Here is a 25257-nt window from a genome sequence, read left to right as displayed (position 1 = left end):
TTTGCATGCACTGCCTCCTTGAGATGCAAATCTATCTCATGCATATTTATTGTGGATATCCTGAAAACCTGACCTGGATCTGGCTCTTGAGGACCGGAATTGCCTACCCCTGCTTTAGGGGGAGGGGGTTTGTATGTGTGTTTGAATGGGTATAACACTCCCCCATAATGCTTAGCTATCCCATTCTTACTGGTTACCTATGATTCTTAGCTATGTGTGCCAGTTACCTATAATATCTGGCTAGCCCTACCTGCTTGTTACCTGTAATGCTTAGCTATCCAAGTAAAGGTGTGTTTGCAGAGAATGCAGATGTGTTTCTCATTAGAAATAATGAGGTCCATTCACAAACCTTAGGAAAAAGATTCCTATGTCTGCCTGTCAATTGTTTCCATGTTAATCATTTATGTTGTAGAAATGTGAAGAGCAGATGCCATTAACTACATTCTCTTCTTTTACACCATGATCTTTTCGTTCACCTGCAGGCCTGGAGCAGAGCGGCTTTCTTCGGTCAAAGGAAATCTGCTGCAGAAAGTCTCTCCTGCAAGTGCTTTCCAAACCACTGGGCGATACTGAAGTTCATTTTTGTCCAGTTTTAATGAATTCCTACATGAGCTCCTTAGGTCCCCAGAAGGCAGTTTGTGAGGGCCTGAGGGAAAAGGCCCTGCTTCTGAGCTTTCAAGAGAAAGCAGTTATTTTGTACATGGAGCAGCAAGCATGACTAACACAAACATGGCTAATGATGCGCAGATAATCCCTCTCTTCTCAGACCTCTGCATTTTCCATTGCCAGCTCTGGAAAATTCAGTGCTACAAAATACATTACAGTATTAATGCAGAAATCATAGCTCTGCTTCATCTCTGTGTTGCTTTATTTTATTGTCTCTCGGAAGCCCTGCTTCATTCTGGGACATGAACCTGGTCACAAACCTGACCCAATGATAGCGCTGATGTGGGATTTTGAGGGAGATTAAATGCAAGAGAAAGGAACGGTGAATAAAGAAAGGCAGTTTGTAGCTTTAGCTTTAAAGAAATCTGCCAAGAGGCCCAAGATTATGTTAACCATTCAGACACCCTCCTGTTTTTTCAATGAATGTTCCCCCAATCTCCCTTTCACACCACATTCCTGCACGGTCTGGTCCTCTTTGTGTGACTGTCCCTTATCCTGTGGCTCCATTACCTACTAACATTAAACCAGCACTGACTCTCCCTCACTATTTAATGGTGCCAACTCAGGGGCTGCCCCCACCTAGTGTTCATTCTGCACCTGTCTCCCCCATCGCCAGCAGTTTGTTGTTTTTTTTCTCTTCTTGAAATGTGAATCATTGATAAGTTCATAGTTGATCTCCTGTTGTGAGGATTTTTAACTATGTTTTTACCAAAATGAAAAAAGTAATTTTTATATTTTCAAAAAGTGTTGTATTTTATATATAAAATTGGAAAAAGACATTTCAATTTGGCAGTATGTCGAGAAATATATTTATTTACTAATATATTTATCCATGTATCAAGTATGACTTTATGGTTTGTTTTGTGTAAAATCACTCAGCTACATGTCTACAGAAATAAATTATTTTGAAATAACATAGTGGAAATGTTTAAATATGTGCCTAGTGCTAAATATGGGATGCAAAAGAGATTCTTTCCAAGGCAGCCCAAAGGGTTTTCTGTGGGGATTTGAAAGACTTTGCAAAGACAGATTATAAATAGTCCGCATTGGGTCCTAGTGCACTGTGTGGATGATAAAAACCATGCATCTCTCTCTCTCTCCTCTATGACCAATTTTCCTATTTCTTCCTTTCCCCATGTGCCACCATCTTTCCCTCTCACTCACACATTCATACTCAACAATTTTCCCTTTCTCCCTCCCTTCTGTGTCCCATGTTCATGCTTCCTCCCTTCCATCTATGTCGAGTTCATGCCCCCTCCTTGCATATAAGTAGCCACCCGTCTGTAGAAGCCACCGCTGCCTCTGCGGCACTCCTTGCCGGGATGGCGCAGGCAACGATTCACACACTGCATGTGGCTGAGCCACAAGTCTTCCCTCTGACATCAGAGAGAAGGTTTCCGGGTTAGCTACTTAGGTGCAGCGTGGATATCACTGCCTGTGCTGTTCCTGCTAGGAGTGCCGCTGAAGACTGAAGGAGCGACTGTGACTCGAAGAAGAACTGGGTCGGCTTCGGGGGGGGGGGGCAGGCAAGCAGGGAGGGAGGGATCCTCGGCAGCAGGGGGCGGGCAGGATGGTGAGATCCCCGCTGGCAGCGGCTTCTACAGACGGGCGGGAATATCCTTTGTGGCAGCCAGGCTGCGTACCCCTAACAAGTGGCCCGCATACCCTTAAGGATATGCGCTGGATGACATCTCAAATGCATCAGACGTCATCGAAGCCATATACTTCCTAGTTTGGAGAAAGCTGTGAGTTGTTTGTTGAAAGTCCTCAAGATGTTCCGAGGGAATATATTGTTCAAAGTCTGCCAACTTCTTTACAAGATGTTTAAAGTAGAAAGACATATAGAAGTTGTAATCTAACAATGAGTTTTGGTAGAGGCAGCGACCAAATTTGTCCATTGTAAGACCCTCAAGCCCTGGTGGTGCAGACTGGTGTAAACTCTGGTACTGGAAGACTTATTGAGGGTTGACTCTTCCAGCAGCAATTGATGATGTAGCTACGGTTTGTCAAATCCCAGGCAAGAAAATTCTGTAGAGAGAATCAATTTTTCTTGGAGCTGCAGTGACTGAAAGAGGATTCTCCCAGTTTCAAAAAAGGGCCTCCTTAAGCAGATTGTGTAATAGCAACTTGAGAAGTTCCTTAGACGGTTCATCATAGTCTAAGGCGTCTAGAAGTTCTGCTCTGGGTTCGGTGTCAGCCTCTAGCTTGACAGGTAAGGTCTTTCCCAACTGTCTAATGTATTTAGTGAAAGACAGCCCTTCAGGAGGAGACCTCCTTCTTGAGAGAGGAGGCGATGGATCCAATGGTATACCATATGATTCTGGTGCAGACAGAATGGCCTCACACTTTTCCCAGCTGCCCAGCATTAATAACAGGCCTTTATCACTGCTTCAGTAAGTTCTGGAAACTGTGGATAAAACTAAATCAGAGAAAGTTTTTATCATTGAAGAAACATTAGGATGAGTACCAGAATGCATATAAAGTGCTAATAGGTACAGCAAAGTATCAGGACAAACAATTAGAGAGTCTTTTTTCCATAGTCCCTCAGGGGTGGGCTGTGCATCCCATACAGCCCATATTGTGCATTGTTTTGGGTCTGCTTGGACAAAATAGCCTTTCAAATTGTTCAAGGCCACCATATCAGGAAGTGGCTTAGGATACATAGGCAACGAATACACTGGGTCCAATTCAACCAATGCTGCACCCTTGGCAGCTTGGTCTGCAAACTGCCTTGGGTGACGAATCAGTTCCCCCTGTGTGAGCAGTACATTTCAACACTGCTACTTGGGAGGGGCAGAGGATCACCTCCAACAATCTTTGAATATACTTGGCATGCTTGATAGGTCGGTTGGATGATGTTAAAAATCCTTTTTGTGACCATATCTATCCAAAGTCCCAAACAATTCCTAATGCATATGCACTATCAATATATATATTTATAACTTTGAATTGTCCCAGTTCACATGCTCTAATTAATGCTAACAATTCAGCAGCGCTCCTTTTTCCAGAACAGTGGAACATCATATCCTCTTAACTGCCCTTGCTGGTCTCTCAGTGCTGATCCATCAGTATACAATATAATAATAATAATTTATTTTTATATATCGCCTAACCAGCAGTTCGTAGCGGTTTATACAGTAGTTACTCGATATACAATATAATAATATCATACATAATAAAATTCTAAGTAACTAATGTAAGCATTAAAACTAATGAATAAGGAAAACGCAATACAAACTAAAATAAGTATAGATAAAAAGTACATTATAACTACACAATAATATGAAAATCAATAATGTATATTATATTGTTTAAATAAGTGGGTTTTAAGATCTTTTCAAAATTGATAGTAAGTAAGAAATGGAGAAACAAGAAGATTCAAACATGAATTCATTAATCCTGCTTGGAATGCAAAGGTCTTATCCAAAAATTTTTTGCAACGACATGCATTTGCTGAAGGAAAATAAAACCAACCAGACCTACGAATATTTTTCATAGAAATAAAAAATACTAAAATGAGAAACAAGGTAAGCCGGTGCTAAGGCAAATAAAACTTTAAAACAAGTGCATCCAGGGAAAAGTACAAGGGATAAGTCAAATCTGTTAAATACATTTGCATACTCCAATTTTGGAAGGAGAGTTGCAGGGTTAATACCCACATATTTCTCAATTGTGTTGTGTTCTTTAGATAGATCTAATTTCACATGCATCAAACAAGTGTAAGATTAGGTTTTTATCTTTGATAATCTTCTTTTGGTTAGTTCCTGTAGGATTTCATACTCTAGGGCAGGGGTAGGGAACTCCGGTCCTCGAGAGCCGTATTCCAGTCGGGTGTTCAGGATTTCCCCCAATGAATATGCATTGAAAACAGTGCATGCAAATAGATCTCATGCATATTCATTGGGGAAATCCTGAACACCTGACTGGAATATGGCTCTCAAGGACCGGAGTTCCCTACCCCTGCTCTAGAGGCTCCTTTTACAAAGGTGCGCTAGTGTTTTTACGCAAGCCCAAAATCTACCGCCTGCTCAAAAGGAGGCGGGAGCGGCTAGCGCACGGGGCAATTTAGCACGTGCTATTCCGCGCATTAAGGCCCTAGCGCGCCTTTGTAAAAGCCCTAGGTCAGGGGTGTCAAACTCAATCACATAAGGGGCTGAAATCTAAAACAGGCAATGTCACGGGCTGAATTTTTTATTATGATACTTAGGGGTCCTTTTATTAAGGTGCACTAACCGATTTAGCGTGCGTTAAATGCTAAGATGCCCATAGGAATATAATGGATGCCTTAGCATTTAGCTTGCACTTTTAGCAGGAAGTTGCGTCACTGGAGACAGCATCAAAAAATGAAAACCCAACTGTATTTAATAAATCAATGTTATCCATCAAGGGTGAACACAGGAAAAATATACCAACTGCAAAGGGGAAACAGGACCTCAATTGTCCCCGTGCCCAAAGCACAAAGGCTTGTTTCAAAGGACACAATGGGGGCAAGGGTATTATAGGTAAAAAAAAACAACCCAATTTGCAGAGTGAATATAGTGCAAAAAGCAAAAAAAAATGTTTTGTTTTTTTAAATTAAGCTAGTGCACTAATCTACTTCCAACAGCCTCCAAAACTCTTGGACTGTTATGTTTGAAGTCATTTAGAAAAACAGCATGTAATTGTCTGATGTTTCTTTAAGTCCCAAATTGTAATAGTCAAACCTGCAGACATCCAACATCCAAACTGTTCATATATAAACCAGCATAAAAAGCACTGTTTCACCACTCAGCTTCCTCAGGGGATTACAAGTGCATCAAATTCCTGAAACGTGCTGGTTTTGAAAGTATCTCGGTTTGAAATTGCAGAAACTTGCAAATGTTGCTTAAACTAAATGAGAACGAAAGTTATCAAAATATATTCAATTCAAAGGAAAAACTGACCATGGCTGAAGTGAAAGAGGCTATTACAGCCAAAAAAATCCTTTAAAGAATGATTAAAGGATCCAAATGAAGAAAACAAGAAGAGGCATAAGCACTAGCAAGTTAGATGGAAAACACTGATAAAGAGAGCTAAAAAAAGAATATGAAAATTGCTAAAGAGGCAAAAACTCACATTAACAATTTTTTAGGTACATCAGAAGCAGAAAACCTGTGAGGAAATCTGTGAAACCATTGGATGATCAAGGAGCACTCGGGGAGGATAAGGCCATAGTGGAGAGACTGAATTCTTTACTTCAGTCTTTACAGAAGAAGATGTAAGAGATTTACCTGAACTGGAAATGGTTTTCAAGGGCAATGATGGGGAGGAACTGATAGAAATCTCAGTGAACCTAGAAGATGTACTAAGCCAAATGGACAAATTAAAGAGTAATAAATTACCTGGACCAGATGCCATATATCCCGGGCTACAGAAAGAACTCAAACATGAAATTATTGCCTGCTGTTAGTGGTCTGTAACCTATTGCTAAAATTGTGTGTAGTACCTGAAGATTGGAAGGTGGCCAGTGTTACACAGATTTTCAAAAAGGTTTCCAGGGGAGATCCAAGAAATTACAGGCCAGTATGTCTGACTTCAGTGCTGGGCAAAATAGTGGAAACAATTATAAAAAATAAAATTGTAGGACATATAGACAAACATGGGACAGAGTCATCATGGGTTCAGCCAAGGGAAGTCTTGCTTCACCAATTTGGTTCACTTTTTCAAGGTGTGGATAAATGTGAACCAGCTGATGTAATGTATCTAGATTTTCAGAAAGCTTTTGATAAAATTCCTCATGAGAGGCTCCTGAGAAAATTAAAGAGTCACGGGGTAGGAGGCAATGTTCAGTTGTGGATTAGGAATTGGTTATCAGACAGAAAACAGAGGGTAGGATTAAATGGCCATTTCAGTGCTATTTAACTTATTTATAAATGATTTGGAAATTGGAATGAGTGAGATGATTAAATTTGCAGATGACACTAAACTGTTCAAAGTTGTTAAAATGCTACAGACTGTGAAAAACTGCAGGCAGATCATAGGAAATTTGAAAACTGGATGTCCAAGTTGCAAATTAAATTTAATGTGGACAAATGTATAGTGATACACATTGGAAAAAATAACTCAAATCATAGTTACCAGATGCTAGGATCCACCTACGGAGTCAGTGCCTGAGAAACAGATCTGGGTGTAATTTTATTTATTTAATTTGTTTCTATCCCATTTTTCCCAAAGAGTTCAGAACAGGTTATAGGTTAAATATACATACAAAGACTATATATAATAATAATAAAAATAATAATTTTATTTTTTTGTACTGCCATTACCAGAAGTTCTAGGCGATTTACACTAAGAGAAACTGGACAATCAGCGAAATACATTCATTCCATAAAAATAAAATCATACAATAAAAAGTTAAAAATATGGTTACAATCTTAAGAATACCAAGTTAAGTAATAAATTTGTCAAACAGAGAAGACTTGACTAATTTTCAAAAAGAACGGTAAGACGTGGCTTGATGAATACATTCACCCAGCCAAAATTGCAGTTGACCTGCTTGAAACGAACACCATTTGGCTTAGGAAAGGCAAATAAATGGAAACTTCTTGTATTTCTTAATGGTCAATATAAATCAAAGAGAAGGGAAAGATAAACTGGAGACAATCCCGATATGAACTTAAAACAGAGACAAGAAAATTTGAATAGTACTCTTGCTTCTAATGCTAGCCAATGCAATAAACAATAATATGGGCTGATGTGGTCATTCTTCTTCAGACCAAAATTCAGTCGGACCGTAGTGTTCTGAATTATTCTCAATCTTCTTAAAAAAATTTTTTGAGGATCTCAAATAAATAATATTGCAATAATCCAGAATGGGTAAGATCAATGATTGTACCAATAGTCTAAAAGACACTGGATCAAAATATTTTTTTATGGTCCGTAATTTCCATAATATAAAAAACATTTTTGTACCACTAAATTAGTGTGATTGATCCAAGTCAGATGACAGTCAAGCATGATTCCCAGAATTTTAATGGAAGATTAGGGGACACTCGATGAAGTTACAGGCAGTATTCTCCCTAGAAATTTTTTCCAGCTGGGTGGCATGAAAAAGTAGCTGGGGGGGGGGGAGGGTGGAGCGGGATGAGGAAATTTGGGGTCCAGTCCACACGAATATTTTGTCCAGCAATTTGGATATTTTTATGTATTTTATTAAATTCCTGCATGTTTCTGCAGTTTTGTTCGCTTGTTGTGTACCTGTACTGCAGTTCTTGTTGGTTTTCCATTGATGTACCTAGTATATATGATAGCCAGTGCTGATCATTTTTTAATAACTCACCTCCTCTATATAAAAAAGTTATTTTTTGTAATAATCCATGAGTCACACAAGGGTGCACCTAGAAAAAGGCAGCATATTAAACACTGCAGTGAGCACTAGGACACTAGCACATGCATTGTAAAACTAAACAAGCCAGATCCTGCACAGTCGATGCTAACAGAAAACCATGTCCTTTTCATACACAAAGAAGACAGAAACACCCTCACCCAATATGGAATAATCACAAATTAAAAATAGAAATATGTAGATAAAAGTTAAACTGAAACATCAAGAAACCAGACTGCATACAATGCAACACCACAGAAACAGTGACACATGTCCCCTAATACTGTGCAAAATATAGACAGTAGATGTAAATTTGAAAAAAAATGATACATAATCACCACTTTACAAATTAACAAATAGAAATAACGAGAAATAAGAAAATACCATTTTATTGGACTAATCCATTTTTAAATTAGCTTTCAGAGGCCAAATCTTTGTTCAAAACAGTACGGTATACTGTTAAGGTATCCTGTCCTGACCTGAGGAAAAGGGTTTAGTCCCAAAAAAAATTGCCTTATTTCCATTTCCTGTTTATAAACTTTTAACAATACAGTTACATACTTGATTCTACAGTTAATACTTGATTCTACTTAAAGCAACAAAAAAATTTCTTTCTACCTTATGCCATTTCTGCTTCAATCATCTTCTCTTCGCTCTTCTTTCTATACAGCGTTTATCCTCTCTCTCAACCCTTCCATCTACTGTCCACCCTCTTTCTGCCCCTTCCATCCACTGTCCACCCTCTCGTCCTTTTCCATTCAGTGTCTGCCCTCTCTCTCTCTCTTCCATACGGCATCTTCCCTCTTTTTATGTCTTTTCAACAAACTGTATATCCTGTGCCCTTTCTCTCCTTTGTACATGATTCATCTCAGCTTCACCCCCTCCCCTATGCTCTGGCATATCTCTTCTCCTTTCCTTTCTTCCTTCCCACTCCACCCCATAGTCTGGCATCGCGCTTCTCTCCTATCTCTCCCTCCTTGCTCTGGCACCTCTGCTCCTTCCTTTCCCTCTGGTCTGGCATTTGTCTCCTTAGTTTCCCTTCCCTCCCCTATGCTCTGGCATCTCTCTTCTCCTTTCCTTCCATCTCCCCCCTCCCCCTCCATTATCTGGCATCTTCTCTTCTTCCTTCCTTTCCCCTGGTCTGGCATCTGTCTCTTCCCCCCCCCCATCTGCCCTGACATTTCTCCCTCCCCTTCCATGGTCTGGTATCTCCTTTCCTTTCCCTCCCATCTCTCCTCTCATCTCCCTGGTCTTCCTTCTCCCTCCCCAATTGGGTGCAGCAGCAGCATTTCTCTCCTCCCCCCACCCCCATCGGGTGCAACAGAAGCATTTATCCCCCCTGGCAGTACAGCAGCAGTATTTCTCTCCTGCCACAGTGCAGCATTCAAAATTTGCTACAGGCTAAGGCAGGAGATAGAGAAGCGACGAGGGAAGCTTACAACTTGCTGGTTTTACTTGCTTGCTTGGGGTTTTCCTTGCCGCCGGATCCTGCCTTCGCGGAAACAGAAAGTAGGCAGGACCTGGCAGCGAGGAAAACCCGAAACAAGCAAGAGCAACAAGTTGTAAGCTTCCCTATCTCCTGCCTTAGCCTGTAGCGACTTGAACCCATGCTCCAGGGCTCTAACCATGACACTGTACATGCCGGGTTCCCTTCTCTTCCCTACTCCCTTAGGACATAACTTCCGGTTTTGGAGGGGAATAATGGAAGCCGGCATGCACAGTGTTACCGTTAGAATCCTGGAGCATGGGTTCAAGTCGCTTGCTGGTATTAAAAAAAAAAAAAAAAAGGCAGGCTGAGGCGGGAGTCAACTTGGGGAATCCCCAAGCCAGTGAGAGGGTTTTAAAAAATTGTTTGAACAGTAGTGGCAGCAGCAGCAGAATTCACGACTGAGATGATAGCTGGGTGGTCATCTAAATTAGCCGGGTGAAGCGCCTGACTAAAAGGCTCTAAGGAGAACACTGTACAGGGAAATACTTTTAAAACCAATCTGAGGAAATTTTTTTTCACTCAGGGAAGCTCTGGAATGTGTTGCCAGAGGTTGTGGTAAGAGCGGATAGCGTAGCTGGTTTTAAGAAAGGTTTGGACAAGTTCGGGGAGGAAAAGTCCATAGTCTGTTATTGAGAACGACACAGGGGAAGCCACTGCTTGCCCTGGATCAATAGCATGGAAAATTGCTACTCCTTGGGTTTTGGCCAGGTACTAGTGACCTGGATTGGCCACCGTGAGAACGGGCTACTGGGCTTGATGGACCATTGGTCTGACCCAGTAAGGCTATTCTTATGTTCCTTGAATCTCCTGACAGCTGGCAGCAGCAGCAGCAACGAGGTAAGCCTGCCCTGGAAGCTGCCTCCATGCAGAGACTCCCTGTTTCCGCCTAGGCTGGACTTGCAGAGGCTGCTTCCGGGGCAGACTGGCGGCAACAGGCTTACCTCTGCCCAAAGTGCCGGCTGCCCAAAGATTGAATTGCAGCAGCCAGCACTGGGAAGAGGGTGGTGAGGGAGTCGGGAGCGGAGAAGCACTAAAAGGGCCCAGAGGATGGGAAGAAAATGGTGCTTAGCATCAGAGGTCTGGGGCTAGACTTGAAAAGGGCCGCGGGGTGACGTTGCCGGAAATGGTCCGCCCTCACGCGCAGGAAGCAGTCTTATGCGCATGCGCTGCTCGCGCTGGCAAGATGGCGTTGGAGACGGTCCCGAAAGATCTGAGGCATTTGCGGGCTTGTCTGCTCTGTTCCCTCGTCAAGGTAGGACAGGCTTTCCTCTGACTCGCGCCTTTTCAGTAGCAGCTCATCGTCTCGTTACAGTCTGTTTTGTGTTTGAGGCGACGGAGGGTAAGTGAAGTGCTCAAAATCACAAGCAGCGTCAGTAGGTTTGGAAACCGGGTTTTCCTTTTCTTGGCCAACCACTTTCACCATTAGCTTATTGATTCACTTCTAAGCGGTTTAAAGGGAGACCACTTCATTTGGCTTTCGCTGCCAGTGCCTATTTCCCGCCTGCAAGTGTCAGATAATGTGTCGGGCTTTTCTGGTTAAAAAAGGCTGTGCCTGCTTCTTCCATGTTGAATCCAGTGCTGCAGATGGGATCTGCCTTCCCTATGATGCCAGCATGTCTTTGTGTTTACTTTTAGTGACACCGGAGAGCAGACTGGCAGTTCTGCCATCGCTTCTGCCCCGGTCTCTGTCCCTTTGCTGGTGCAGGTTTATTTCTACAGCTTCCACTAGTGTGGCTTTTCTAGCGGATCTTTAGGATCCCACTGACGGCGGGTCCCCTGTACTTGGATTATCCTCGCAGTGCTATAAATACTGGTAATATCTTGTCTTGTCAATAACAGATGTATGTTGTATTTGAACTTTGTCTGCAGACCATTGACCAGTTTGAATATGACGGCTGTGATAACTGTGATGCCTACTTACAGATGAAGGGGAACAGAGACATGGTTTATGACTGTACTAGTTCTTCATTTGATGGGTGAGTGTACCAGACTGTAATACTGCCATAGCAGCACAACTGAATGACTAGTTTGGTCACGTAGTACAGTGGTCTCAAACTCAAACCCTTTGCAGGGCCACATTTTGGATTTGTAGGTACTTGGAGGGCCTCAGAAAAAATAGTTAATGTCTAAGAAATGACAATTTTGCATGAGGTAAAACTCTTTATAGTTTATAAATCTTTCCTTTTGGCTAATAATATTGTAATTTATAGCTAAAGAGACAAAAACAAGAACAAGAAACTGTTTTATTTTACTTTTGTGATTATGATAAACATACCGAGGGGCTCAAAATAGTACCTGGTGGGCTGCATGTGGCCGCCGGGCCACATGTTTGAGACCACTGGCCTAGTAGCTTCTGTTAGGATTGTTCTTTTTCTTTTCTTTTTTTCAAATTCTTTATTCGTTTTCAATCTTACATCAAGTGCACAAACAATAAAACAATACAATTAAACACATCACTTGACAATCTTTCTGATTTATCTTACAATACATAAAATTACCACCCTCCCCTCCCATCATTCCTCTATTATTTCCCCAATAAGAAAAATGTAAAATATACCTCCCTCTCCCCCCAATCATTAGATGATGTATATTACAATAGAAAATGGTGTTTACTCATTACATTAAGAAGTTAATGGCTCCCAAATTTTATTAAATTTCTTATAGCTTCCTTATTGTATAGCCATTGCTCTTTCCATTTTATAGATGTGATATAATGAGTTCCACCAGAAATTGTAATTGAGTCTACTGTAATTTTTCCAGTTATTTGTGATATGCTGAATACTTCATTTTAATGATCAGGATTGTTCTTTTTCTTGACATTGTTTGTGAACTTTAAGTGGAAGAACCGATGCTAAGAGAGATCACCAAATTATAGTCTTAAGTGGTTTACATTCAGGTAATTGAGCATTTATTCCCTATCCCGTTAGACCCACACTCTATGTAATGTAGGAGTGTCCACACTTTTTGGTTTGTGAACTACTTTTAAAAATGACCAAGTCAAAATGATCTACCAACAATAAAATTTTAAAAAACACAAAGCACACTGTACGCAGAGAAAATGTTAATTATAATTTGTATTTGGGGATTTTTTTCAAAGAGGTCAAGGCAGATGACTTTAAAATTTGCAGCCACATCAGTAACAACTATACAAAAATAGACAAATATAACCCCTCCCCTTTTACTAAACCACGATAGCGGTTTTTAGCGCAGGGAGCTGTGCTGAATGCCCCGTGCTGCTCCTGACGCTCATAGGCTCCCTGCGCTAAAAACCACTATTGCGGTTTAGTAAAAGGTGGCCATAGTGCGAAATATAGACAGCAGATATAAATTCTCAAAACGGACACACTTTGATCACTAAATTGAAAATAAAATCATTTTTCCTACCTTTGTCTGGTGATTTCATGAGTGTCTGGTCTTCCTTCCTTTCCTTCCCTTCAGATCCATCATTATGCATTCTTTCTGTCTCCTGCCATCCAAGCCACCGCCGCCAATTTCTCCCTGCTTCTCCAATGCCAGGCCTGCGCACAAACCTTCCCCCCTCCACATATCAATTCTGACGATGGAGAGGAAGTGCCAGGCAGCGATTGGCTGGCCTGGAACTTTCTCTTACGTCAGAATTGACATCGGGGGGGGGGGGGGGGGGAAAGAGGCTTGTGGGCCTGGTGCTTGTGCAGTGGCTGCATGAGCCTGGCTTTTGCAGTGTCAGGGAAGCAGGGAGAACGCAAAAGCAACACGAGTCTATTGCTCGACTCGCGTTGCCCTTGTGATCTACTTATTGGTCAATCGTGATCGACCTTTTGGACACCCCTGATCTAATGTACCTGAGGCAAAGGGGGATTAAGTGACTTGTCCAGGGTCACAAGGAGCAGCATGAGATTTGAACCCACAACCTCAGGGTGCTGAGGCTGTAGCTCTTATCACTGCGTCACACACTCCTCTCCAAATAATATCATTAACTTAATAAAAACCTATATTTCTACTAAATGACATGTATAGAGAGCAACCAAAACCATCAGCCCAATCCTTCCTGACAGAAATCTGCTGCCCTTCCTGGGCCTACCTTAGAAGTCTTGGTGGTCTAGTGGTCTGGTTGGGGCAGAAGTAATCCCCAGTTGTTCCTGCTTATGCTAGCCCTTCATTCAAAATGTTTCTTGTGGTGTTTGCAGTAGCCATTTTGAGACTGCAGCTGGCAGGAGTGATCCCCACATGAACTTGTATCCTGGGTGCGTACTTTAGGCTTAAAATGGGTGCAATAAGAACAGCCTTACTTGGTCAGACCAATGATTCATCTAGCCCAGTAGCCCGTCCTCAAAGTGGCCAATCCAGGTCACTAGTACCTGGCAAAAACTCAGAGTAGCAACATTCCATGCTAATGATCCAGTGCAAGCAGTGGCTTCCCCCATGTCTTTCTCAATAACAGACTGTGGACTTTTCCTCCAGGAAATTGTGCAAATCTTTCTTAAATCCAGCTACGCTATCCACTCTTACCACAACCTCTAGCAATGTGTTCCAGAGCTTAATTATTCTCTGAGTGAAAAAATATTTCCTTCTATTAGTTTTAAAATATTTCCTTGTAATGTCATCGAGTGTCCCCTAGTCTTTGTAATTTTGGGCGGTGTGAAAAATTGATCCACTTGTTACCCGTTCTACTTGACCCAGGATTTTGTAGACTTCAATCATATCTCCCCTCAGACGTCTCTTTTCCAAGCTGAGGAGCCCTAACATTTTTAGTCTTTCCTTATAGGAGAAGAGTTTATCCTCTATATCATCTTGGTTGCTCTTCTTTGAATCTCTTTGTTTTTTGCCATGATAAAATTGGGAACAGGGTGCACGGAGACACTGAAGGTTCTTTTGTAAGAAAATTGAAAGTATATTATTATTATTATTATTAGGTTCTTATATCCCGCCATACCCAAAGAGTTCTAGGCGGTTTACATTCGTTACATTAGGATCCGGTCTGAACCCGGATTTACAAAAATTTTATCAGAATTGCAGGTAGCGCGGAAGGAGGCACAGGTTTATCATAGTTGGGTTAGAAGATAAAATGGAGGGAGTGGGAAACCAGAAGAGGGGGGGGGAGAGGGAGGTGGGGGTGGGGGGGATTGGAGTGTATGCGGGGAGTAAGGACTAAGGGTCTTGTTCGCGGAAGAGGTGTGTTTTGAGAAGTTTTCTGAAGTCTAGGTAGGTCGGGGCCTCTAGCATCATTTGGGCTAGCCAAGGGTTCAGCTTGGCCGCCTGGAAGGCGAAGGTTTTGTCGATGAATCTTTTGAGCTGGCATGATTTTATGGAGGGGAAGGTAAACAACTGGATTATATATTTAAGCTTATTTCCTGTGGCCATCATTGAGAATTTTTGTCCCCTCACTCTCCATAGTTCATTCCATCCGCTTTTACTTTCATTCACAGAGTCCATTTCTATTGTTTCACAGGATCATTGCCATGATGAGTTCTGAGGACAGCTGGGTGTCTAAGTGGCAGCGAATCGGTGAGTGTTTTCTGTCATGGTTACTTGAACAATCTTGCATGTGTTCGGGGTTTAGATGAAAATCTGAATCCAGGGTGGACATGGAAAGATTAAAAAATGGGGTCCATGTAAACACGGTGTCCAATTTTGGATGAGATGTCTAATTTAACATATACGGGATGTTAATGCTTACTGCTTGAAGACAGTGCAGGCTAGTGAGAAGTATGTAACTGCAGAGAGCACAAGGTGTTGGATAGCACCAAGAGGGTTGGATAGCTTAAGATGGGTTAGATATTAAAAAATGGGAGAGACGTCGAGAGCAGAAGATGGATGGTGCAAAGGAAACATGCTAAATACTGAGAAGGATTGATAAAGTAAATTTTCAGTGCAATAGGAATGGTATGCTGAACCTTAGGGTATTCTGTCCATTCTTGCGAGCATACTGGAGAAAGATGTCAATCACAGCTTTAGAAGCCGCTTCCTTCCAGGAATCTGCTGCTCTCTTCAGTTTCTTTTTCTGTAGGCGAGCATGAAAGGTGTCTTCTGATCTGCTTGGTTTTGTGTTTTGCACTCTGGTCACAATCTTTTCATGAAATCAGATCCCTTTTGACTGATTGCGTGGAGAGGAGCAGATTTTAAATCTGCAGCAGGCAGGTGTATCCTTTGGGGACCTGTTTCAGCCAGCCTCCTGAAGGTTAATGGAGCTCAGGATCCGTTTTCCTGGTGTTTGCTCACTGCTTTGACTTGGTCAGGGGCTAAAACGCAGGCTGTTAAGGCACTAATAATGTTCTTTCGGGGCACTCAAGGTTCCGACTGTTTCTTCTTCCCCCGCCCTTTTTCATGAAAGGTCTGGTGAGTTGAGGGTCAGTCCATGGTAGTCCAACCTGCAGCCCAAAGATCCCAGCGAAGTGGCTGAGTGACTGGAATCAGAGGGCCTCTCCTTAAAACAGCTATCCCTGAGAGGAGCTGAAGCCGGCAGTAGCAGCACCATTTCCCCAGCACATGCTCTAAGTAATGCTGTGAAAGCCTGTGGGAAAAATGGGGGTGGGGGGTCTTCAGAAGCTGTTGGGTTTTTTTTTCTGTTTTAAGTTTTTTATTCATTTTTCATATGACAACAAGTGTACAATCTAAATTCATACAAATTCATTAAGTATACACTTGACATTCTTTCATACCTTACTGTAAATATAACATTTCATTATATACTCTTTTACTATAATTTTTAAACAGCATATAATACTTAATAAGTAATAAGTATGTCAACTATTATTCAATTATAACCCCCCTCCCTCCCCTTACTTTGGGAAATGCATACAATAAAACAAAATATAATGTTTATATTTTATGATGAATAAAATAAACCCACCCACCACCCCCCTTATCAAATATCTTATTATGGGAAAATTATATCATTCATTGCAAAAGTCTGTTAATGGTCCCCAAATCTTCTTAAACTTATCTATGTACCCTTTTTGTGTTGCAAATGTACGCTCCATTTTATATATATGGCATACTGAATTCCACCAGAAGCTGTTATAAACTTTTTCTATAGCTAAGATCTTGGTTCTTCTCCCCTAAAATCCTGTGTTTTTGATCAGCCCTGAAGTGATTTTAAGCTGCTGTTTAGCACTAAAATTCACCAGTGGTGGCCATATTGGATTCTCCCATCCCCCATCCCCCTCCGTAAGTTTTCATACTTCTCCAAAACCCCTTGTTTTGCTTCCAAAGTGCCAAGGATAGAATTCTCTGACTCTAATACCCTTATATCATGCCTTGTTTATGAAGGATGGGCAGTGGAAGATCGCCCTTTTGCCTCGTCAAGCGAATCAGGGAGATGGGAACTTCAAGTTTAGCTCCCATGTGGCATATGGGGCAAGGCACATGGCTTTGGAAAATGTTAGGGGAGCAAATATTTCCCCAGGAGCCCTGGAACAGCAGAATAGTGTGGATTTCTTCCCTTCTAAAGGGAAAGGAGAGTTGCCTATTAAGGTCTTTACCCCAAAGTTCATTAATCTGCTCTGGGAGGTGTATGCGCACGGCCAAAATACGCAGTTTAGATCTGCTGAAGAGTGACCCTTTGAGCACACATCTAAGAATCCTCAGAACACTTATTCTATGGGAGCAGAGCTCCTCCCTGACTGATTGTCTGTCGGACAGGGATTCAGGGGACAAAAGTTCAGTCTGGATTCTTTTATTGTCTCAAAGCCAAAGGCCTCTCTGATGGGAGATTTGGCCTTCCTATGTTGATCAGGATGGAGTCACAGCTGCCGTCCTGGGAGAGGTGGCTGTTTTAGGTTTTTGTCCCTGCCAGACATTATTACTGAGTCTTTGAGCTCAAGATTGATCTTCCTCAGCCCCAGTCATCTCAGTATTCTCTTTTGAGCGGGGTCAAATCTCAGCTTATGTCCTTTCCGTGGCATCCAGACATTAAACTCCTGGTTACAGAGACCTGGGAGGTCCTGGAAGGTTCTCTCAAAGGGACAAAAGCCATGACTAGGCTGTATCCTCTGGATCAAAAGTTCCAGCAAATGTTTGCTATGCCAAAAGTAGATTTCCTGGTAACACAGGTGATTAAACTCATGTCCTTGCCAATGAAGGAGTCGTCATGCTGAAGGATACACCTGACTAGAGAGTGGATATGGTCCTTATGAGGCAGTTTGAGGCCCTGACCCTGTGAGTTAAGGCAGAATCAGCTGCTGCTTTCATAGCACGATCCAGCCATTCACAGTTGTGAACCCTGGACATGACAGCGACTGAGCCATTACCTCAGCTCTTCCTGGCAGGGGTGGACTATGTGGCCGACACATTTTATGATGTAATTAGAGTCGTGGTGAGAGTCTCCACATACTCCATCTCCGCCTGACATATGCTGTGGATAAGACGGTAGGTAAGCAATTCAACCTCCAAGGCTACACATAGAAGGCTCCACTTCAAGGAACAGATGATTTTTGGCAAAGTCCTAGATGATCTTATGGCCAGTGTGCAAGATTGTTGTGCAAAATTGTTGTCCCAAGGCCTTACTAGGCAGCAGACCTCGAGCATCTTGAAGCCAGAACTGGAGCTCCTTTTGGAGGTTCTGACATTTTTGCTAGTACACCTCAGGAGGCTCATCTCAGAGAACCTATCAAGGTTCCAGACAGAGATTCTGGAAACCAAAAAATCCAAAATACAGGTTCTCGGGCCACTACGGCAGCCAAGAAACCGCAATGACACCAGGCCTCGAGCCTCCCTTCAGAAAATTGGGCGTTGGCTCTTGGACTTTTTGGAGACCTGGGATCTTGGGTCTTAGATATCATCAAAGAAGGTTACAAAATAAAGTTTGCAGACCCTCTGTCTGACTGGTTTGTGGATTGTCTGGTGGGATAGCCGGATCGTATGGTTGAAGTCTGGTTCTATGGCTTGAATGTTCAGCAATCTGTTTAACATTACCTAGTTTCAGAAGAACACTCGGGCTTGGGCAGATCAATATACGTTATTGACCCAAGAAAGATTCTGACAACTGGAGGCCCATTCTAGGATCTCAAACATGTCAATGTGGACCTGAGGGTTCTGCATTTCTGGATAGAGATGACGAGATCTGTCATTGCAGTGATCCAGCTGGGAAAGTTTCTGGTCGCCCTGGATTTGATGGAGGCTTATCGCCACATTCCAATTTTCCTGGCGCATACATAATAACATAACATCGTAACATAGTAGATGATGGCAGATAACGACCTGAATGGTCCATCCAGTCTGCCAACTTGATTCAATTTAAATTTTTCCTTCTTAACTATTTCTGGGTAAGAATCCAAAGCTCTACCCGGTACTGTGCTTGGGTTCCAACTACCCAAATCTCAAAACCGACTCCAGCCCATCTACACCCTCCCAGCCATTGAAGCCCTAACCAGCCCATCCTCTCCCAAATGGCCATATACAGACAGACACAGTTCCTGAGAATTCTTAGCAGTACCATTTAGCTGACAATGACACTACAGACATTCACCAAGGTGATGGTGTTGGTAGCAACTCATCTCCATAGGGTGGGCTGGCTGGTTCATCCTTACCTAGACAACTGGCTCATCAGTCCCCTCTTGAGAAGAGGGAGACAGAGCAGTGGCGCAAGTTTTGCAGAGTCTGGGCTAGATTGTAAACTTTCAAAAGAGCCCATTAGTGCTTACTCCATCTTTGGAAGACCTGGGAGTTTTCTTCAACATGGTAGAAGGCCAACTTTTTCTACCAGAGACATGCAGACAGAAGCTTTGGCACTACCTACAGGTTCTGGGTTTGATGTCAAGTTGCCATAGAAGTAGTTCTCTGGGCAAGGGCGCATTTATATCCACTTCAGGATAAACTTTTGTTTTGTTGGACTCCCTACAGGCCCCTCTACATTGGACAGAAGCAGCTCCACTCACAATCTCTAGCAAAATGAATTGCACTTCAGATTGATTCCTGGGGCACACTGACGATGGATACCAGGATATCAGTCTGTTAAGCTGAGGGGTGCACAGCACTGGTCGCCTAGTGCGAGGGAAATGGATACTATCACAGCAGAAGTGGTCAATAAACAGGCTAGAATTGAGAGCGGTCTGTCTGGCTTTGCAAAAACCTACAGTCACTGTTAGAAAGCAAAGCTGTAAGAGTATTCTCAGACAATGCCACAGCAGTGGCTTATATCAATTGGCAGGGAGGCACCTGGAGCACATTGCTCCTACTAGATGTGAAACTACTGTTCGCTTGGGCAGAAAAGCACCTTCTGGCATCACGGTAGCACATGGAGTAGATAATGTGCAAGTGGACTACCTCAACAGACATTCATCAGACCCGGGAGAGTGGTCGTTAGCCCTGTGGATGTTCCAAGACATTGTTGAACATTAGGGGGGCTGACATTTCGATCTGATGGCAGCAGCATAGAACAAGAAAGCACCTTGGTTTTTCAGCTAAAGATAATATTCAAGTTGTTGCTTTAATTTGATGTGTTTTACTGTTTAATGGTAATGTTCATTCATTATACATTACAGTTTCATTATTGACTGTTTATAATGTTATATGAGCAGATCAGAATCTTGGTTTTGGGGAGTTCCCTGTGTCCCCCCCCCTTCCCATCTCCTGTATTTTACTCTAGAGCTCTTGCATACTTTGGAATGAACTGAAGGGGGCAGCAGACTATTGGGAGGAGGAGGTTTCAAAAGCTGTGATTGATATGCTCTCAAAAATGGATAGAGTACCCTAAGGTTCAGCATATCTTTCCTATCTACTGGAAAAGATATTATCAAGGTAAGAACCTAATCTTTTTTTATACAGTTTTTCTAATTAACAAAAATTTCCATTTAGGTAATTTCAAACCAGGTGTGTATGCCGTGTCTGTCACAGGACGTCTTCCACAAGGTAATCTGTTCAATCAATTATAATTTTTATGAAATATAATACGTTTATGTCACATGCATGAAAGGCTTTTATAAACACAAATGGAGAAAATGGGTGTGTTTATAGTTGGCAACTCATCCACTTAAATTTTAGTGAGGAGAGATGCTGTACTTATATTGGACATACACAAACAATTGAAATATTGGTCACAGTGGACAAGGTTGATGACTATTTAAATATATTTCCATTATGTCCCAAGAATCAGCCCAGACTTAGGGGTTATGACCCTCCATCAGAAGGTGGAGATAGCATGGCAGACTTCTGCCTTAAAGGCTATTGTTCATCTACTTCCAGCCAGGGTTCTCATGTCTCCAGACTCCTAGATTTGATCCAGTTGATTGGCACCTTTGTGTGGTGCCAGATCCCTCCCCCTCTTGCTGCTTTCCTACCTTTTTAAAAAAGGAATTGCAGTGGCAGGGGTACGCTAAAAGAAACGTTGCTCCCAAATTAATAGTCTCTTGACGCGTAGAGAGAGATTCTTTCCTCCGTTCTTGAGTGGTCTTAGCGACATCAGGATATATCCGTATTTTATATTCCCCAAATAGTTTTTTGAGAGTTTTTAAAGAACAATTTCATAATCATATTTACATCTTGCTCAAATACAAATGATACTAAGAGCGTTGCTCTATCAGTGTCAGCTGTTATTGTTTGTTCAAAAAGAGCAGTCACATTTGCAAAGTCTATCCTATTTTTTCCCCTCTTTTCTCTCTTTCAATCTCATTTTCACCTTCTTCTCTTCTGGGCATCTTCTTATTTGGTAAATAATAAATTTTATTTATTGGAGGAATACAATTTGGAGAAACTTTTAAATTTTCAATCAAATATCTTTTCAATAAGTCTTGACTTATTGACAACATGGGGTCTTTCGAGACACTGCAAGACCACACTCGCACCCCACTACACTCTGAAAAATTCCAAAAAAAAGCTCAACAGCCAAGACACACATAAAAAGTGGAGAAAAAGCCTCATTTAAGCTTCATATGGCAAAAAAAACTCCACTTATATGTCTTAGATATAGCAAAATAACTGTGGTGAAAAAATGAGGCACAGTAGCAGCCCCCCAAAAAACACCCTATAAACGCACACCAAAAGAATCAGCAAATCATTGTGTGGAAAAATTCTTGCTTAGCAGAAACAGCATTGCAACTTGAGCTAGGAAGGTAGAAAAAACGACTTAGCTGCTACTGAAGTCCCAACTGCATCCAATCATGCTTGTTCACAAGCCTGCAACATTGCACGGACTTCAGAGCCAGTCAGCCCACCCGACGGGGAAATCTCCATTTCGCTCTCGCTGCGTCAGGGGTGTAAACTTCCAACCTCCAAGGCAACACGACCCTCCAAGCAAGACCACTTCACATCCTCCACATTCAATGGTATAATGGCGACTCCCCAGTTGTAGTCCAGCCTATGCATAACAGAACAAGATGCATGCAGCCAACCAATTGGAAATCATTCTCATTGAAACAGGATGACCCAACTTGTTAGGATCAAAGGAGACAAAAAGTTGAGGAGATGTTCTATGCGGCTTTGTCCTGTTGAGATAGTAGGCCAATGCCCGCTTACAATCTGCGGATGGGCAGGCTAGATGGGCCATTTGGCCTTTATCTGCCATCATGTTTCTATGTTTCTGAAGTGTGAAGAACCGTTTCTCCTGAATGAGAATGAGGCCTAGGAACGAATACTGGAAGGACAATGATTGATTAAGATGAAACTCAATGACGACCTTAGGAAAGAACTTTGGATGAGTGCGAAGCACAACCTTGTCATGGTGGAATACTGTAAATGGTGGGTCTGCCACTAGCGCTTGAAGTTCACTTACTCTTCTGGAAGAAGTGAGAGAAATGAGAGAGACAACTTTCCAAGTAAGGAATTTGAGATGAGCTGTAGACATTGGTTCAAATGGAGGTTTCATAAAGGTACCCTTGAGGGATGAGAGAATGTCAGCAGTAGAGCAAGTGGTCCAGCTCCTACAGACATTGGGCTGGGTAGTCAACTTCAGGAAGAGTCAATTGATCCCAATTCAGTCCCTGGAATACCTGGGAATCCATTTCCAGATGGCACAGAACATGCAAAATGAAGCTCGTGAAGCAAACTCAGGAGATTCACGGCCTGCCAGCCCTTGAAGCTTGGCAGTATCTTCAACTGCTGGGATCCCTGGTGGCGACTAAAGATATTCCCTGGGCAGGAGCCCACTGCAGGAATCTCTCCTCTCAAGGTAGTCTCCACAAGCAGACGCCCAGAACCTTCTGCTGCCATGGTCGGACAAGGCATGGAGCAGACTGGACTGATAGCTGGATCCACAGTACTTGATTAGAGGAATGCTTGCAGGAAAGACCTGAGTAAGGTCACATTTTACCACAGCTTATTAAATGGACCAGTACGTGAGACAAGTATATTAGATCTCTAAGGGAGAGGCAGGGATAGTGGATGGCATGGTTGGACAGACTTGATAGGCCATAAGGTCTTTATCTACCTTCATTTTTCTCTGTTTCTGTAGTTTTTGATCATTGACATAAGCCTCACAGCTAGTAATTACTGATTAGATCTTTTCTTTGTCTTCCATAGGGATAATACGAGAGTTGAAGAGCCGAGGTGTGGTATACAAGTCCAGAGACACAGCGATAAAGACCTGAGAGGAACTAATTGGTGGTACCTGCAGAAATCCCTCCCACTTCCTAGGCCTTCTCTCATACATAATGGTTGTTGATACAATTCAGAAATTCAAACAAGTTTGGCTTGGCTATTTGTAGGTTTGTTAGGGAATTTCTACATGCTCATATTTTGTTTGTTCTTTACATTGTGCCCAGGAAATAAGTCTCTCTCATGAAGAGTTTAGAACCACAGTCCTTCATGAAAAAATTATGTGACTTTATAGCATGTTGGTATCTTTTATATAGAAAGATTATTATATAAAATCTTGTTTCAGTAAATACTAAAGAATGATGGCATATGTTCATGTTGACAATTCTTTTTATACAGAAAATATTTTGTTAGTATATTCTCGTGTTTTTTATGGAAAAGAACATGCTTTTCAATCTGTAATAAAGAGTTTATGTATATAATGTATTATACCACTAAATAACAAATCTTGCTTTTCAAGACTCAGTTGTTTTTAATTCTGTTGTCAACACAAGTAACAGCAGATCGGACAAAAGGAGGCATAATGTAGAATAACATAGGGAGAGAAAGAGGGACTCAACACCACTGATTTTCATCCTAATTCTGGGAAATCTTTAGTTCCCAGCAAAGACATATTACTGAACATGGAAAAAAAAATTCCTGCTAGCAACTCACACCTAGTCACAAAACCGGGTTATGAGCTATGAATTAGCCAGCCACTGTTGGCTTGTAGACAGAAATACTGAGCTTTTCATGGCTACACCAGGGTCCTTTTATAGGGCGAATCCCATAGAACTACTTTGTTTTTCCATCAACAAGTTGGGCAGTGGACACAATATCCTATTTGTTTGGACTGGTCTAATATGGACAAATTCATTGTTTTCAGGTTGGCTGCAAGATTAATGTAGTAGTTAAGTAGAGGCCTTAAAATTTTTGTGTGTCGTACGAAACAAATGGGCAACTTCAAGGGCCTCCTGTATGCAGAGTATTGCTAACATCAGCCTGAAATTTAGTCTACTGGTGCAACTTTGTGTACTTAATAAGCTTTTAGAGTTTTAAAAGTCTAGGTTAAGCACTCTTCTGATGCCTCAATGCCAAAGTTGGCCAAAAACTCAATCTGCTAATTTTTGGCTTCATCTTTGGGGTGTCATAGATTTATAACAAATTTAAGTGGTGACTTCTTGCTTGGTACACCTGCTCAACTATTGATTACTATTCATCTATGAAAATTTCATGGCCTGCTTTCATTTATTTGCAAAGATATTGCAAGTCAAACAGAGCAGCAAAAATATTATTAACAAATTTTACCTATCTTTGAAGCCTTGTATTTCAATTTTGACACCAGCAATCACTTTGGTTCAAAAAGCATTTGAAATAGCAACTTTTTCTCTACCTGATGTACAGAGAAGAAATTTGCAATTGAATTCTGATTAGTCAAAGCAGTGTAACTTGAACTATTTTAAAGTATTAATGGTATTTGTCCTTGGAGAATTCTTCCTATATTCAGGCTGAACTGTGGAAGAACAATACATGATGAATAATTTACTGCTTATCATTTGTTTAAAGCTTAATTGTGATGACATTGCATAATTATTACAGTGCTAAATCAAATCTGTAGAATAATTTATGAATAAAAGCAGTTGATTTTGTTTGCTGTTTGTGTTTCACGTTACACCATTGTTATCAATATGAGTAAATTTGCTTGTGAATAATCTTTTGCTTTTGTTTTCACATGTTTTATTTCCAGAGTTTGAAAAAGTGAGTTTATTTTTTGAACGTTTGGATAAGCAATAGATCCAGAAACTATTGATACAATCGATGCTTGCACCATTGGCAAAATCAATGAATCACAATGTCATTTAACAGCCTACAGGGCAGAGAGGGCCTTAAAACTCATAAAAGACCTTCAGAAATTCAAAGTTTCGATGAAAGATCAACTATCTGTCTCCATCATGAGGCAGTGTTTTTAACGCAATTTGATTTTTTTACAAAGTCATGCTGCAATCCATTCTTGAAACCTAATCATCAGGTTAGAAAGTCTGAAGCTTTATCAGTGACAGTGTTGCAGAGCAATTAAAGACTGCGACAAAAAATCAGTTCATACCTAGTCAAGTTGTGTATAACTTGTCGAAAAGAGATACACCAGAATGACTGCTTAAGCTTCATTATCTGATCCATCATCTGATGAAGATCCAGTTGCAAAAATTGAAAAAGTTTATACTTCTCCCTGCGGTTATTTGTGATTTTTTTTTTCCTCCTGATGTTTTAAGTTTTA

The 25257-nt window shown here is 41.5% G+C and overlaps 2 protein-coding genes across 7 annotated transcripts in view; both read left to right on the top strand.

Moving 5' to 3' along the window:
• The window catches only part of RNF43 (ring finger protein 43), a 126037-nt gene extending 124444 nt beyond the window's left edge, over positions 1–1593 (top strand). For 2 of the 5 annotated variants that reach the window (XM_033922164.1, XM_033922163.1), the window contains one exon: positions 483–1593. In XM_033922164.1, coding sequence (XP_033778055.1) covers positions 483–718 — 236 coding nt within the window. In that variant the 3' untranslated portion in view covers positions 719–1593. The remainder of the gene's footprint in view (positions 1–482) is intronic. The other 3 variants (XM_033922161.1, XM_033922160.1, XR_004537116.1) reach the window with 2 other exon arrangements.
• A 9000-nt stretch (positions 1594–10593) lies between these two features.
• SUPT4H1 (SPT4 homolog, DSIF elongation factor subunit) lies at positions 10594–24633 on the top strand. 2 transcript variants are annotated; one of them, XM_033922633.1, is made up of 5 exons: positions 10594–10749; positions 11367–11473; positions 14926–14981; positions 20271–20285; positions 22929–24633. In XM_033922633.1, the coding sequence occupies exons 1-5, from the start codon at positions 10621–10623 to the stop codon at positions 22994–22996; spliced, it is 375 nt and encodes a 124-aa protein (XP_033778524.1). In that variant the 5' UTR covers positions 10594–10620; the 3' UTR covers positions 22997–24633. The 2 variants fall into 2 exon arrangements, with proteins under 2 accessions (XP_033778524.1, XP_033778523.1); XM_033922632.1 differs by having other exon boundaries at positions 20271–20324.
• The last annotated feature ends 624 nt before the right edge of the window (positions 24634–25257 follow it).

Source organism: Geotrypetes seraphini, chromosome 15 (assembly GCF_902459505.1).
Source record: "Geotrypetes seraphini chromosome 15, aGeoSer1.1, whole genome shotgun sequence".
NCBI lineage: Eukaryota > Metazoa > Chordata > Amphibia > Gymnophiona > Dermophiidae > Geotrypetes > Geotrypetes seraphini.
The sequence above is the reverse complement of the archived record's forward strand: the minus strand, read 5'-3'. Positions and strand labels throughout refer to the sequence as shown.

Bases quoted from the DNA above. Each gene is read 5' to 3' on its own strand.
- SUPT4H1 (XM_033922632.1), top strand. From the start codon at position 10,621: ATGGTCCGCCCTCACGCGCAGGAAGCAGTCTTATGCGCATGCGCTGCT. The intron at 11,474-14,925 runs GTGAGTGTACCA...ATTGTTTCACAG, and splicing joins ACTAGTTCTTCATTTGATGG to GATCATTGCCATGATGAGTT. The intron at 14,982-20,270 runs GTGAGTGTTTTC...ATTTCCATTTAG, and splicing joins GTCTAAGTGGCAGCGAATCG to GTAATTTCAAACCAGGTGTG.